Source organism: Phascolarctos cinereus, unplaced genomic scaffold, assembly GCF_003287225.1.
Source record: "Phascolarctos cinereus isolate Bilbo 61053 unplaced genomic scaffold, phaCin_HiC Scaffold_1;HRSCAF=81, whole genome shotgun sequence".
Classification (NCBI taxonomy): Eukaryota; Metazoa; Chordata; class Mammalia; order Diprotodontia; family Phascolarctidae; genus Phascolarctos; species Phascolarctos cinereus.
This window is the reverse complement of record NW_027555514.1, coordinates 293718829-293732694: the sequence shown is the minus strand read 5'-3', so window position 1 is coordinate 293732694 and position 13866 is coordinate 293718829. Positions and strand designations below refer to the sequence as shown.

Genomic DNA, 13866 nt, shown 5'->3' with positions numbered 1-13866 from the left:
GACTCCTCTTCTTTACTAACAGATCTACCCTCCTCTGCTCAAAACTAAAGTCGCTCCCTGTCATTCGAAAGCCAAACCTCTGATTCAAAACCACTCTCCACTGGGTGTCACCCACCCAGACTTCCCATGTTGTTTCCCCGGTCACTCGTGAGATGGGGAGGACTCCTGGTCCTGGGAACCCTCTAGCCTCTGGTCTGCGCTCACACTCCTCCCCAGGCATCCAGAGCAGGACTGCCAGGACATGAAGGGTCTCAAGCCCACTGTGTGTGCAGGTCAACTGGCAGACCTGGAAAAGCTTGGCTCAGAGAAGAGGAGGCTTGGTGGGCACTCTAGCCACCCTGGCTATCTGAAGAGCTTTGGCAGGAGAACAGGGTGGGCTGCTCTAGCCCAAGGGCAGGGCAAAGAAGAAGGGGCAGAGTCCCCAAAAGTGGAATGGGCTGCTGCAGGAGATGGTAAGCTCCCCATCGCCAGAAGTAGCCAAGCAAAGACCGGGTGACAACTACCTGTCCTGTGTTGTAGAAAGGATTCTTGACTTTCTGTGATTCTGTTCCTGGAATGTTCTCTCTGCCGCTTTGGTCTGCGGGGGGCTGCCCTCTTCTTAGGGGCCGCCTCCCCTGAGAAGCCTTCCCTGATCTCCCATCAGCAAAGATCTCCTCTTACTCCGAGCCTCCTACACACACTCACACGCACAAACACCCACTCACATACTCTCACAGACACAGACGCTCTCACAGACACAGACGCTCTCACAGATACACACTGTCAGACAAATACACACACACACACTCAGACACTCACTGACAGTCACAGACACACAAGATACACAGACACACACCTATACACACACACACAAACACACATACATACTCACATATACACTCTTCACCTGTAATTTCACATCTCTTCAACACATTTCTGTAGTACTTTGAGAAGAATCTGGGATCCTGTCAGTGTGGGTCTCAGTTTCTCTGCCCTTCTCCTCTTGGGCACTCCACAGTCCTTCAAAGAGTGTCCATGCAGGGCCCTGGAGGCCTCTCTGGGATTCCTTCGTGATGCCCCTGGGCCGCCCCTCCTCAATCCTTCCTGTTTACACTCCCCGAGTATCTGTCCCCCCATTGCTCTTTGGATCAGTCACCTTCAGCTGTGACTCTGGTGTTCTGTGTCTTTTCTTCCCATGGTATCGTGGGCAGAATATCGATGTTAAAATGATAGGTTCTTCTGGCAGACCCCAGAGGATCTTTGAAACCATGGAGCCATTTCTCAGACTTTGGCTAGCTCCATACCATTTCCAGTTCTTATTAGCCATGGGCAAATGCTGGGCAGTCATTGGATTTGGGCCTTTGTTTCTTCATCTGTAAATGGAGGGGATTGGACTAGATCTTCCCCTAAGCTCTCCTCTGACTCTACATCTGGATACTATGATTTTTCTTCTCTTCAATTCTGGGCCAAGCTAATTTTCCATTTGCATGCTGGTCCAAGACATGCTGGGCTGTCAAAATGTGCAACATGTGTATTTCATCCTCTTGGATTTTCCAGTGTGAATGGTAAAGTCAGACTTTCGAATGACTGTGTTTTGGGGCTCCATGTAATTGGGACATTGCCCTATGCCTATAAAGAATCCATTTGGAACTTACGAGCTGAATGGCCCCCGGCAAGTTGTTTAACCCTGATTGCCTCACCAAAAAGCAGAAGGGGGGGGGCATTTGGAGGAAATTCTTCTCCTTAGGCCGTATAGGACATTTTCCATGACAACAAGAAACACCAGTGCTTGTGGTGAGCCTCACTTGATGTGGCTTCACATATCTCCCTCATCTGTACTGACTGTAGAATTTTCTATGATCTTAACACGTGTCTTAGCATGTATCATATGTAACATAAATATGGCAGACTATATTTGACCTTGAAAGCATCATTTTGTTCTGCTGAATCGAAAGCTTTGTAAAAGTGAACAAAAAGCACAAAAAAACTTAGGTATTTTGTACCTCTTAGTGGAAATACTGAAATACAGCTGGCTGTAGAGAAGCACGCTCAGAGGCCTGCCTATTCCTGTTTTACTCGTCATCGAGGAGAACCTCACTGTGTACATAGACCGTTCTCATAAAGATTTCACAGAGGTGACAAAGTGGTTCCACTCTGGGGCCTTGTTCTGGTTCCTGAAGGCTTTATGAATGAGGTTACATGCTTTGGCAGGTCCCATCACAAGGAAGAGACATCCAGCATTGCCCCAGCGACAGATCGCCCCCGCTTTCCAAGCACCTGCCTAGCTGGACAGGCTCATCACCAGCAGGCTGGCCTCTGGGCAAGGCATTCTTTGGTGGTGGTGATGCATGAAATGATACAAAACCAAGATGACTCCCAGTCCTGGGCAGTCTCATCTCCTGTACCGAGGTGTCTGATGAAGACCCCACAGGGGCCTGTTAGGTTAGCCCAGAGTCGTGCAAAGTGGTGCAAAGTGGGATCGGCCCAGCTGTGAGCAGCCCTGTAAACACACCATCCCACCCCGCAATTTAAGAAAACTGCTATGTCTGATGCAACCATAAAGGCAGCCTTCCGTCCCCTCATAGGGAGATTCTTGCTCTCCTGCCAACTGAAAGAAATAAGCGTGTGCACATCTGTTCGATTTCTGCTTCCTTGGTGGCATCTCTGATAGTCCTGAGCTGGCCTTGTCCTGTATAAGATGAGGAGTGCTGTCTAGGCCAGGCAGGTCTCAGGCCAAGGCCACGGCCACTTAAAATGATCAAAAATCTCAAAGCAAAGATCTAGCAGCAGGAGCAGATTGTATCTAGTCCCATCAATGAAAAACTGAGAAGCCTAAAGTGGAAATCAAAAAGTGGAAACAGTTTGGGCGCTTGAGAAGGAAGAAAAGAACAGAAATGGGTATTTGGGCTGAAGTGACCACCCACCATGTGGAGCTGCCCAGATGTGGGTGAGGGAAGAGGTAGGGCAGGGGCAACATCCGACCCACTGTGGGACGCATATGCCTGTCCCTGCTCTGGACTCAGAGTGGTGCTCTGTGTGTGCGTGTGTGTGCGTACGTGTGTGTACATGTGCCTACATGTGTGCCACTGGGACATGTATGCCTGTCCCTGCTCTGTACTTGGTGCTCTGTGTGTGCTGCGTGCATACATGTGTGTCACTTGGGGACATGTATGCCTGTCCCTGCTCTGGACTCACAGGGGATCTGGACACGGCGCTCTGTGTGTGTGTGCGTGTGCATACATGTGTGCCACTGTGGGACACGTGTACCTGTCCCTGCTCTGGACTCAGAGGGGAGCTGGACGTGGTATTCTGTGTATGTGTGCCTGTGCATACATGTGTGTACACAGCACACATGTGTGCCATGGTGGAAAACGTATGCCTGTCTCTGCTCTGGACTCCAAGGGGAGCTGGACGTCATGTTCTGTGTGTATGAGTGCATGTACATACATGTTGCATACATGTGTGCCACTGTGGGACACGAATGCCTGCCTCTGCTCCATACTCAGAGGGGAGCTGGACGTGGTACTCTGTGTGTACGCACATACATATTGTCTTATTTCCATGCTGAGGCTCTCACTACCGAAGTAGGACGCTCACCTGGGCAGTGCTCACTGCAGTGCCAGCAGGCAGAATGCTCGGCAGAGGGTGTGGGCCAGGAAGCCCAGCTTTTAGAATGTCCAGCCTTAGTAGCCGATGCTCTGAATGTGAGATCCTTGTTCAGAAGCCAACGAGCTGCCGTGTGGCAGGAGGAACTGAGGCACGTTCCTGCAGATATTCTCCATGTTGTGCAATGCCTGGCTGCCGGCTGGGAGGGCGGCTTACCTCCAGGGGCATCCGAGAGAGAGGCGGGGTCCCAAGTTTCATTTCACAGGATTCTTGGGAGCTTAGGGAGCTCTTAGGAGCTTGTGATGAGCACATCCAAGGAGACTGCCATGGGTCGAGCCATGTTGTAGGCACCAATGCCTCCATGAAGGATGAAGGGGTAGAGAACTCAGTGAAGAAATGGAGGGGCTCCTCTAAGCCGTGTCAACGTACGTTGGCCAGCTTCATTGTGGAGGTGGCCAAGGCACGGACTAGACTCAAGCAGACTGGAAAATAGAGTCGAGATTCAGAAATGGAAGCATGGGTTGGGCAGCCTCATACTTTGACGGATTACATCCCTTCTTTAACCTGGGAAATGACAGGTGCCCGCAGGATAAGCCCGTGCAACATCACCAACAGTCAGCGTTTTTATCCTGGGACACGGCAGAGACAAGCCAGGAGCTGCTTCCAAATCAGCTGTGTGCAGACGGCCACCAAGAGCTCAAGCCATGGTCAAAACTGACCCCAAAGAAGAGGGCGATGAAGACAAGGAAACAGCACACAACTCGTGATGACGGGAAACTGGGAAACACTGAACGAAGTCAATGAAAATAGACTCAAAGAGAACGATCACTTGTTGGTGTCAGCAGAATCCCTCCTGCACAGCAAGTGGCCCATTGGTCTGTGGGAGACGGACACCACTGCCCCAAACCATCTCATTGGGGTCTGGGCCCATCTTGAATGAGGGAAGATTAGGGGAACACCAGGCCAAGCTGAGACTTGCAGGTCGGAGACTGAAGAGGTAAAGGTGGGATGGGAACAGGTCAGGATTCTGGTGCAGTCTGTCTCTGATCTGTAGGACCCCTCCCTGTTCCCCTAGGAAGTTTGGTGCAGAGGCCCAGCCAAGTTTGGTGCTTCGTCCGCCACAGAGACTGGTCACTTGGAGGCACTCTGGACCACAGGGGAGTTCAGGACCAGAGGGGCAGAGGGCAATAGGGAGATGGCCAGCTCCTCCCTCTCTGGTGCCCACCACCATGTCTGGGCCTTTCTGGCACTGTTGTGGGCCTGTTATCTGGGGTCCTCTCCTCCCCCTAGACTTGCAGTTCCCAGCGGGCAGGAACCACATCCTCCCTTCCCCAGAGGGAGCCCCAGGCTTGATGGACACCTCACAGATGGGAGGTGGGCTGGGAATCATGCATTGCCTGGTGATGAAGAAATGGAAGCTGGAAAGTGAAATGAGGTAGTTGTGCTAAGTCAAGTGACCAGTGACCAGGCCAAAAGCCCTGGTGGAGCTGGTCAGTCTCTTTGGCTCTGGTCAGGGAGTCTGTCCCACCAGGCAGATCTCAGAAGACAGGTTTGGGTCCTGGCTCTTACATGTACTAGCTATGTGACCCTGGGCAAGTCATTTATGCTCCTCTAAGCCTCAGTTTCCTCATCTGTAAAATGAAGAAGATCCTATTTGCATAGGAGAGGCAGTTTGCTACAGATGATGAAGACCCCAGGGTCAGGAAGACATGAGTGTAAGCCCTGGCCTGATACCCACTAACCATATGACCCTAGGGCAAGTCACCTAGCCCTTCTGCGCCCAGCACGTTGTCTGAAAAGAAGTTGCACATCGGTTCCCAATTTGAATGGGTGGAGGGAGTTTCCATACTGGGAGCTCCCACCGCTGATGTGGTCCTAGGTCAGGGCAACATCTCCCCCCCCCCCACACACACACACACACGCTACGTGGGATGTGTACAGGCACAAATAGACTTGCATTACAATCGTGGTGAGAAAACCCTTTATAAACCCTAAAGCAATATAGAAACGAGAGAATCGTCATCTACCGGTGCTGGAAGAAACCCTTGAGATCCTGGAGTCCGACCGCCTCATCTTACGGAGGAGGAAACTGAGGCTCAGAGCGGGCAGCGACGTCATTCCAACCGCGCTCTGTAAATACGCCCCGACCTGAGGCAGGACAGGGAGAAGAGGAAGGGTTGATGAGAAAGAAAGAAGGTCCGGCTGGCGTCGGGGACCGCCGCAGGTGACGATGTCGGTCCAAGTGGCCAGGCTCCGACGGGTTTCCACGGCGATGCTTCCCAGCCGGAATCGGGCTGCAGGCTTCTTGCTGGGGAGTGAGGTGGCGAGGGGGTGGGGGAGGTGAAGGGGTGGGGGGGAGGGGAGGATGAGCTTACTTTCTGTCTTGATGATGGAAAATCCCCCTGCCCAGGTATTTATCACCCGAGAACCCCCTCCCATCCCTGGCTCCAAGCACGAGCTGACACAGACACCCGAAGCAGGAGCAGCCTCCCCTTGGCAGCTGGGTGCGCGTGCGGCTGGGGGGCAGGTATTCACGCACACTTTGGGATCTGCTGCCAGGGAGGCCTCTGGGCTTTGGGGAGGGGGCTGGAGGCCGGGAGAACACAGGCTAGTACCCCAGGCAGGCCGGCAGGCAGGCAGAAGGAGGGAGTGGGGGGCTGTCTCCCTGCTTTAGTGACTGCTAGCTCAGTGTGGGACGGTAGACGGCCGGAGGGCGGCAGCCAGGAGAGCAGAGGGCACCTGGGGCAGGAGGGCCAGGCCTGGGGAGGGAAGAGACAGGCTCGCTCCCCTCTGAGGACTGGGCTCAGTTCTAGGTGCCCCAGTTTAGGGAAAGCCGCGGTAGCGCAGAGGAAGGCAGGTGTGTGTGGGGGGGGACAGGCTTGGCGGGGCTTGGCCAGGGATGGTGACGCCATCTGGACGTTTGCAGCATCTGGGCAGGTGGAGCCTGGGGAAGAGAGAGCAAAGCAGAAATCACAGCGGCTTTTATATAAATAGTCCTGGGGAAGGAGGAGTGGGCCTGGGGGCTGGTCCAAGGGCACAGGGAGGCGGGGTGGGGGCCAGAGGGCTCGGGTTTGAATCCTCTCTCCAGTCTTTACCACCGGCCAGCAAGTCACTTCATGTCGCTACGCCTAAGTGTCCCCTTCTACCAAACAGGGGAGGGGTAGATTAGAGGGTCACGGGGTCCTTTCCAGCTCCAAATCCATAACCCTATCAGAGACAAGAGAGACAGAGGGACAGAGACAGAGACAGACCGAGAGAGAAGGAGGGAGGGAGCAAGAGCTGAGAACAAGAGGAGGTGAGGAGGAGGGGGAGACAGAGACTGACACAGAGAGTGACAGACAGAGACAGGGATGCAGGCTCCGTGTAGGGAGCAGATGTCAGCAATGAGAGGCATCCCAAAGGGAATGGGCTGCCATGGGCAGGAGTGAGCGCACATTCACTGGAAAGTTTCAGGGGGAGGGGTGTGCCCACTTAGGGGGATTTATGCCCAGGTGGGGGTTGGACCAGAGACCACAGAGTTTCCTTCCCTTCCAGCTCCAAGCTTCTGTGCAATACGGTGCTTAAGGCTGGGTTTGGGGCTGGGGCTGACTCTCCTGTTGTACCAGGCTCTGGCCACTGGAGGTCATGCCCCTGGGGATGGTCTTGGGCCCAGTAGGTCTGAAATCAATCCAGGAGTTGCAAAGGCCTACTTGTCTCTTTTTTTTCCACACACTCCATTTTTTATCCCAGGTGCTGGGGCCCCCCCTAACCCACTGAGGCCCCCCCAATCTCACCAGCATGGGCTCCTGACTTCTGGCGGCTACCTCCACAAATCAGATTTACCCTCAAGGGCCAATGATTTGCCCTCAAATAAATCATTAATAATTATAATAATAATAATGATAATATTTTGGGAAGCTAGGTGGTGCCATGGATAGAGCACCAGGCCTGGAGTCAGGAAGACTTGAGTTCAAATGTGGCCTCAGACACTGACTGGCTGTGTGACCCTGGGCAAGTCACTTTACCTTATTTGCCTCAGTTTCTCCATCTGTAAAATGAGCTGGAGACAAAAAAGACCTCTCCAGTATCTCTGCCAAGAAGCTCCCAGTTGGGGTCACAAAGAGTCAGACACAACTGAAGACGGAGCAGCTGCTGGGTGCCAGGTGCTGTGCTAAGCATCTTACGATTATTATTCCATTTGACCCTCACAACATTCCTTGGAGGTAGGTGCCATTACTGAGGAAACTGAGGCAGACAAGGGTTAAGTGACTTGCCCAGGGCCACACAGTGTCTGATGCTGAATTTGAATTCAGGTCTTCCTGACTCCCCTTGAGCTGCCTAGGTTCAGGATTCATTCAGTGCTGGTCCCTGAGGATGCCAAAGCCAAAACAGAGCAGTCCCTGCCCTCAGGGAGCTCCAGAGCCCAAGGGGAACCCCCCTCTTTCCCCAGGGTGGCCTGGTCAGGACCAGGGGAGCCTCCCCAGGGGTCCTTTGTCACTCACCCCACCCTGGGGCTTTAGGATGGTCGCATCTTGTGATACCCCTGTGTTAGACACCATCACGGTGTTAGCCCGTCATCAGATGTGAGCGCAGCATGTGTGTAGACCCCCAGCTTCGTGTGTCAGAAGAACCCCAAGCAGAAGGGGACCCCAGAGGAGTCCAGCCACCTCATTTTGCAGAGGACAGTTGTGTCTTGGGCCACACACATCCCACAGAGGATGTGCCCTCTGCCCCAGCACCCCGACTCCAAATCTGTCATCTGTCCATCCATCCAGAAGCAGAGGCAGATTGGGCTGATAGGCACGTGTGTGTGTGTCGTGTGTGTGCGTGTACACGTGTGCATGCACTTTCGTGGAGGTGTCTATGCAGGCATCTTGGGGTGGGGTGAGGCACCAAGGCACAATGAGGGAGAAGAAGGGGCAGAGTTCACACATACATTCAGAAACCTTAATTTATTATAGCCTCAGCCATGCTGTAATTCCAGTGTTCTGAGCATTAATAAATATTCATTTGTTAAAAACCAAAAACCTCCAGTGTCTCATCTCGCATAACATTTTGTCATAAAAATAGGTTTTCATTTTTCTGTCCTTTATAGAACTGACCATGTATTTGACCTTGGCCTTGGGGGGTTGGGGGATGGGGTTCACGGACACGTCCAAGGTCAGCTTCCATCCCAAGACATCCCATGGCGACTGTTCCCACCCTCGCTCATGACGGAAGCCTTGGGGCTTTATTAGGATTCTGTGGGAGAGTCCCTGCCCTCCCCTGCCCCGGCCCGGCCGTGCTGTCCCCCAGAGCTCTCCTGTGACTCGATGGCTTCTGATGCATATCCTCCTCTCGGGAGCCACAGACAGCTGCCTCTGACACGCAGGGGGTGATGTCATTCAAAGCCACAGGAGAGACTGGCCAGACTTCTGGCCTGGGGAGCCTGGGGCCAGGAGCCTTGGGACCTCAGGGGGCCTGGCGTCTAGAACTAACCCAAGTAACTGGCCAAACACCTGGGAGGAGGGAGACATTTCTAAATTCCCCGCGTCCAGCACTCCCAAGGAGCCAGAATATGTGGCTGGAAGGCGTACCCTTCCTGCTTCTACTGTGAATGTATGTACATACGTGCAACCTTGAAGAACCGGAAGGAGACCTCCCCTTGCCTGACCCTGGCCAGCCTCACCCCCCAGTCCTGGCAGGCCCTGGTGCCTCTCCTGGTCAAGGACCTGCTAAGTTGATGAATGCCCGGCACGCGCTGGCCACGATGGGAGCCTCCGTGGGCCACGACGGGTCCGAGCTGATGCTTCTCTTGGGCCCGCCCAGACACTCAAAAGGAGCTGAAAGCCAGGAGCCGCGAGGGACATCTGCAGCCCTACACCTGGCAGATGAGAAGCTGCGTGTCATGCCGAGCTGCTGAGCTGCCGCATCCATCATCCTTACCCACGCCAGATTCAAGTACAACTGTGCATTCTTCTTCCAATATAAAAATATTGAGGTTTTTTCCCCTAGCAATATCGAGGTACCCACAAAATCAGTACAAATGCAAAATATACACAGGGCTGTTTTTCTTCCTTAGAGAATCACCATACAAAATATATAAAAGCATCTACATTTCTTTATATGTCAGTTTGTTTGAAAGACAAATGGTCCTGAAGAGGGGGGTGGAGGGGTCCTGGAAGGCACCGTGCGGGTGTCTGGGCCCAGGCCGGCTCTGCCCCGACTGCCTCCCGGTCCAGAGCCACGCCACGGCAGCGTGGCCTGGGGAGTTTCCCAAAGGCTTTGGCACAGGTTGGATGTTCCAACAGGCACTTAGTGTCTGAAGCTGTCCCAGGTCTGCCATGAAGTGTAAACTGCACAGGAAGAGAGGAAGCCCCGCAGCTTGAGACCCCCGAGGCAGGGCTGCAGGAAGACGGGTCCTGGGGCCTGAGGAGCGTCATGATTTCCTGATGATTCAAATGGAAGTCTCATTACTGCCTCTGTTCACAAGAAGAAGGAAAGCAAAGGACGCCACGGATGGCTTACCAGGTGACCACATGCGGGAAGGCAGAGCGCGCGGGGGAGAATGTGTCTGAAGGGCCCAGGAGGGGCGCCCCACAGCCCGGCGGGCCTCCGAGGGAGCTTCTCCACCACAACCCCCACCATGGAAGGAAACCAAGGGCCCAGGGTCCCTGGAGGGGTGGCAGCAGAGCTGACATTGGAATCTGGGTTCTGGTTTCAAATCCACCCGTCTTCCCCTCCAGCTCAAAGAGCCAAGCTATGAAGAACGAGGAAGGACGAAGCGGGGACGACAGCCCCGTTTCACAAAGATGGGGAGCAGTCAGTAAACGCTGATTAAGCGCCTACTACGTGCCAGCAGAAGCCGCCTGCGCTGCCCAGTGGTGTCTCCTCGTGACTGGAGAGCCCGGGTCCTCAGGAGAGCTCAGGGAGGGAGGGGGCATCGATCCTGGACAGGGCGATGCCCGAGAGAGGGAGGGGGGCTCATCACAGCCATCAGAGCCGGGGAGTGCAGGGGCACAAAAACCACCCTCGGCTCTCAGCTCTGCTCCTGGCCTCCTGTGGGACCCTGGGCAGGTCAGTAACCCACTCTGGGCCTCAGCTTTCTCATCTGTAAAATGGGGGGCCTCTAATGTCTCCTTTAGCTCTGAAGCGGTGATCATAACATGAGAATAGAGGATGACAGGAGTGGAAGGGGCCTTAGAAGGGGGATGTCAGAGCTGGGAGAGGCCTTAGAACAGGGGATATCAGGGCTGGGAGGGGCCTTAGAACAGAGGGATGTCAGAGCTGGGAGGGGCCTTAGAGATCATGAGTGAGTGTGTACACGTGCATATATATGCATATATGTGTATGCATGTAGATGGCAGTGGGGAAAGCATCTATACAAAGCTATACCAAGCTTCTGATTCATGGTCAGTCTCACGTTGGAGCTAACTTCCCTGAAATGGGGTCCAGGTGGGAGGAGGGGATCAGGGTTCCATCAGATCCCAAGCTCAGGGCACATATTACCTGTCATTCTAGGTCACAGGGGTCAAACTCACAGCCCAAGCCAATGACTCATATTGTATGTAACTGGGGAGAGTTTAACAAAATAAAGGAAAACCTAATAGGACACAGATCAAGTGAATCTGTGGCTCCCAGTCACCCTTCAGCTTCAGGGACCCCCCTACTCTAGAGGCCCAAGCTCAGAGGATCCCATGAATGGGTCCCCAAGAGATCCCTTTGTCCATCTCCTGGCCCCTGCCCTCCTGGGGAGGGACTCTAGGATGGAGAGACAGAGGGGTGGCCCTGAGGGCCCGGCCCAGCCTCCAGGAGTGAGGGGCATGGCCAGAGCCCCTCCCACGAGCCCTTCCCACCAGCCCCACTTACTCTGAATCCGACACGTCTGCGCCGACGGTCCCGGTGCGCACGCTCATCACCACCCCGTTCATCTGGTCCCGAGAGTGTTCCCTTGGGGAGTTTTTGACAGTCACTCCTGGGTCGAGGGTGGGGCAAATGCCTTCAGTGGAGCCGAGGGAAGATGTCCTGGATGAGCCCACAGTCTGGCTGTGATCCGCCAGCTTCTCCCGCAGCCGGTTTTTTAGGTTCCTGTCACTCAGGGGCGGGGGGTAGGTCACTTTGTTTTTCAAGATACCTGTGGTGAGAGAGACATGAAGGTCGTGAGGCTCTACAAGGCACAGAGGGCCTGCAATCTGCGCTAGTGAAGGGAGCAGCCTTTGATGAAGATTTTAAGGTGTACAACAAAGACAATGGTGAGAATAAAACCAACAATAAGCCACGTGACATTGATAGTACAAGAGCTTCTTCAGGGAAGGAGTTATTTCACTTTTTTGTCTTTTTATACCTAGCACAGCTCTTGGCATACAGTAGGCACCTAATAAATGCTTTTTAGTGATGGGCTGATTGATATTGCTATAGTATTTTGCCAACTACAAAGCACGTTTGCAGTATGGCAGGTCGAGTCAGAAAAGCTGGGTTCAGATCCTCTGGTGTTCATTACTCCTGTGACCTTGGACAAGTCATTTAAGCCTCCGGGCCTGGGGTTCCCCATTAGTGGATCCCGATGGCTTCTGAGGTCCCTCCCTCCCAGCTCTAAACCAGCGGCCCTGTGGCCACTGCTGGGAAGGAGGGAGGGCATCAAAGGATGTGGGAAGGAGGCTGCCTTGCGCCCTGCCTCCTCCCCTCTACCGCTTGGCATCACTGGCCTCTTTCGGGTCCTGCTCAGGCATCATCGCCTCCTCCCAGGCCTTCTCTCACCTTCGAGGTGCTCGTGTTCTCCCCTGATGTGACTATGTATGTGCTCTGTGCACGGCTGCTTCCCCCAGTAGAAGAGAAGCGCAGGGGGGACGGGACCAGCCCACTTTTGTCTGGTGCTCCTGAGCTCTTGTCACAGGCCAAAGTAAGAGCTCACCAAAGGCTCACTCGCATGCATTCGTGGGAGGGTCTGTGGCAGCGCACATGCACACCGTAATGACTCAGGGAAGGGCTGCAAGCAGCACAGGTGGTGGGAGCCTCACCGGTGACAAGGCACTCCAGGAACGGTGGGCTGTGACGGTGCCAGCCTAGACAGGCCACTGTGTTACCTTTCCGCTGCTCTGTGTGCTGATGGTTGGTCTGGGGAGCTGTCCGACTGTCCCTGGGCAGCCCTGGGTTCTCCTTGTCTGAGGGCACATCCTTGCTGTCATCCTCCTGGTCCTCCTGGTGAAGCTCCACGTTCACTTTGGTCTCCACTTTCAGCTTTGGTTTACATCTAGTGTCCTCACCATCACTGCCCATCACACCATCTGGGGGCCACGTGGCCTTGATGTGGTTGGACAGAGAGTCCGCTGAGGGCCAAAACAACACGGCAGGCTTGACTGCAGGAAGGCCTTCCCTGACCCTCCTCCCACGCCAGCCTGGACTGTTGTTTTCCTATACCCACGTGGACAGATTTCAGCTCAAAGTGTGTTCCACTCTCCCCCTCCCTTTTCTAGTGCTCAAAGCTGCCCCACTTCGAGTCGCAGAAGGCTACCTGGGACCCTAAGAGGGTAGGTGACTGCCTAGGGTCATAGCATCAGATACTTGTGATTCCAAGGTTGGCCCTCTAGCCACTGGGCAAAACTGCCCCTTAGAGAAGAACCACAGCAGCTCATGCTGAGGTGGCACTTGCAGGATGGCTGACAGCCATCCTGAAAGGGGAGTGGGGCAGGAATCGTTATCTCAGAAAACAGAGGCAGAAGAGCTACAACCCAACCTCCTGTCCTCTGACTCCAAAGGCAGCCTGCTAGAGTGCAGAGAGCACAGGATTTGCTGAAGGCAGGGAGCCCAGGTTCAGATCTTGCCTTGGACACTTACTACCTGTGTGACCTTGGGCAAATCATGGCATGTCTCTGAGCCTCAGTTTCCTGCTCTGTAAAAGAAGGGGGCAGGTCATCGCAGACAGCATCTGCAGTCCCTTACATCTCTCAGTCTGTCATCCCAGGGTCACACAGCCAGTAAGTGTCGAGGCTGTGATGTGGACCCACAGCACAGAATCCCAGAGTTAGGAGGGGCCTCGGGGATCAGTAAGTCCAGCCTAGACCTGAACAAGAATGTCCTGCACAGCATCTCTACCAAGGGACCCCCGGCCTTTGCTCGGAGGCCTCCAGCGACGGGGAGCTCTCCACATGAGAAGCAGCTCATCCCGCACTGGGACCGCTGGGAGTTTTCCCGGACGTTAAGTCTAAACGTTTAGCCCGTTCCCATCCTCTCTGCAGTTCTGGGCTCTCTCTACTCCCCCACTAGGAGTGTCCTGGCCAGCACACCCTGCCTCCCACAAGTAGTGAAGAGAGCCCTTGGGAGCCT

The 13866-nt window shown here is 54.3% G+C and overlaps 1 protein-coding gene across 1 annotated transcript in view; it reads right to left on the bottom strand.

Moving 5' to 3' along the window:
* Window positions 1-11408: 11408 nt before the first annotated feature.
* CELSR1 (cadherin EGF LAG seven-pass G-type receptor 1) overlaps window positions 11409-13866 on the bottom strand; it is a 155116-nt gene continuing 152658 nt past the window's right edge. The window contains 2 exon segments of the mRNA XM_020977381.2: window positions 11409-11677; window positions 12627-12869. Coding sequence (XP_020833040.1) covers window positions 11409-11677; window positions 12627-12869 — 512 coding nt within the window.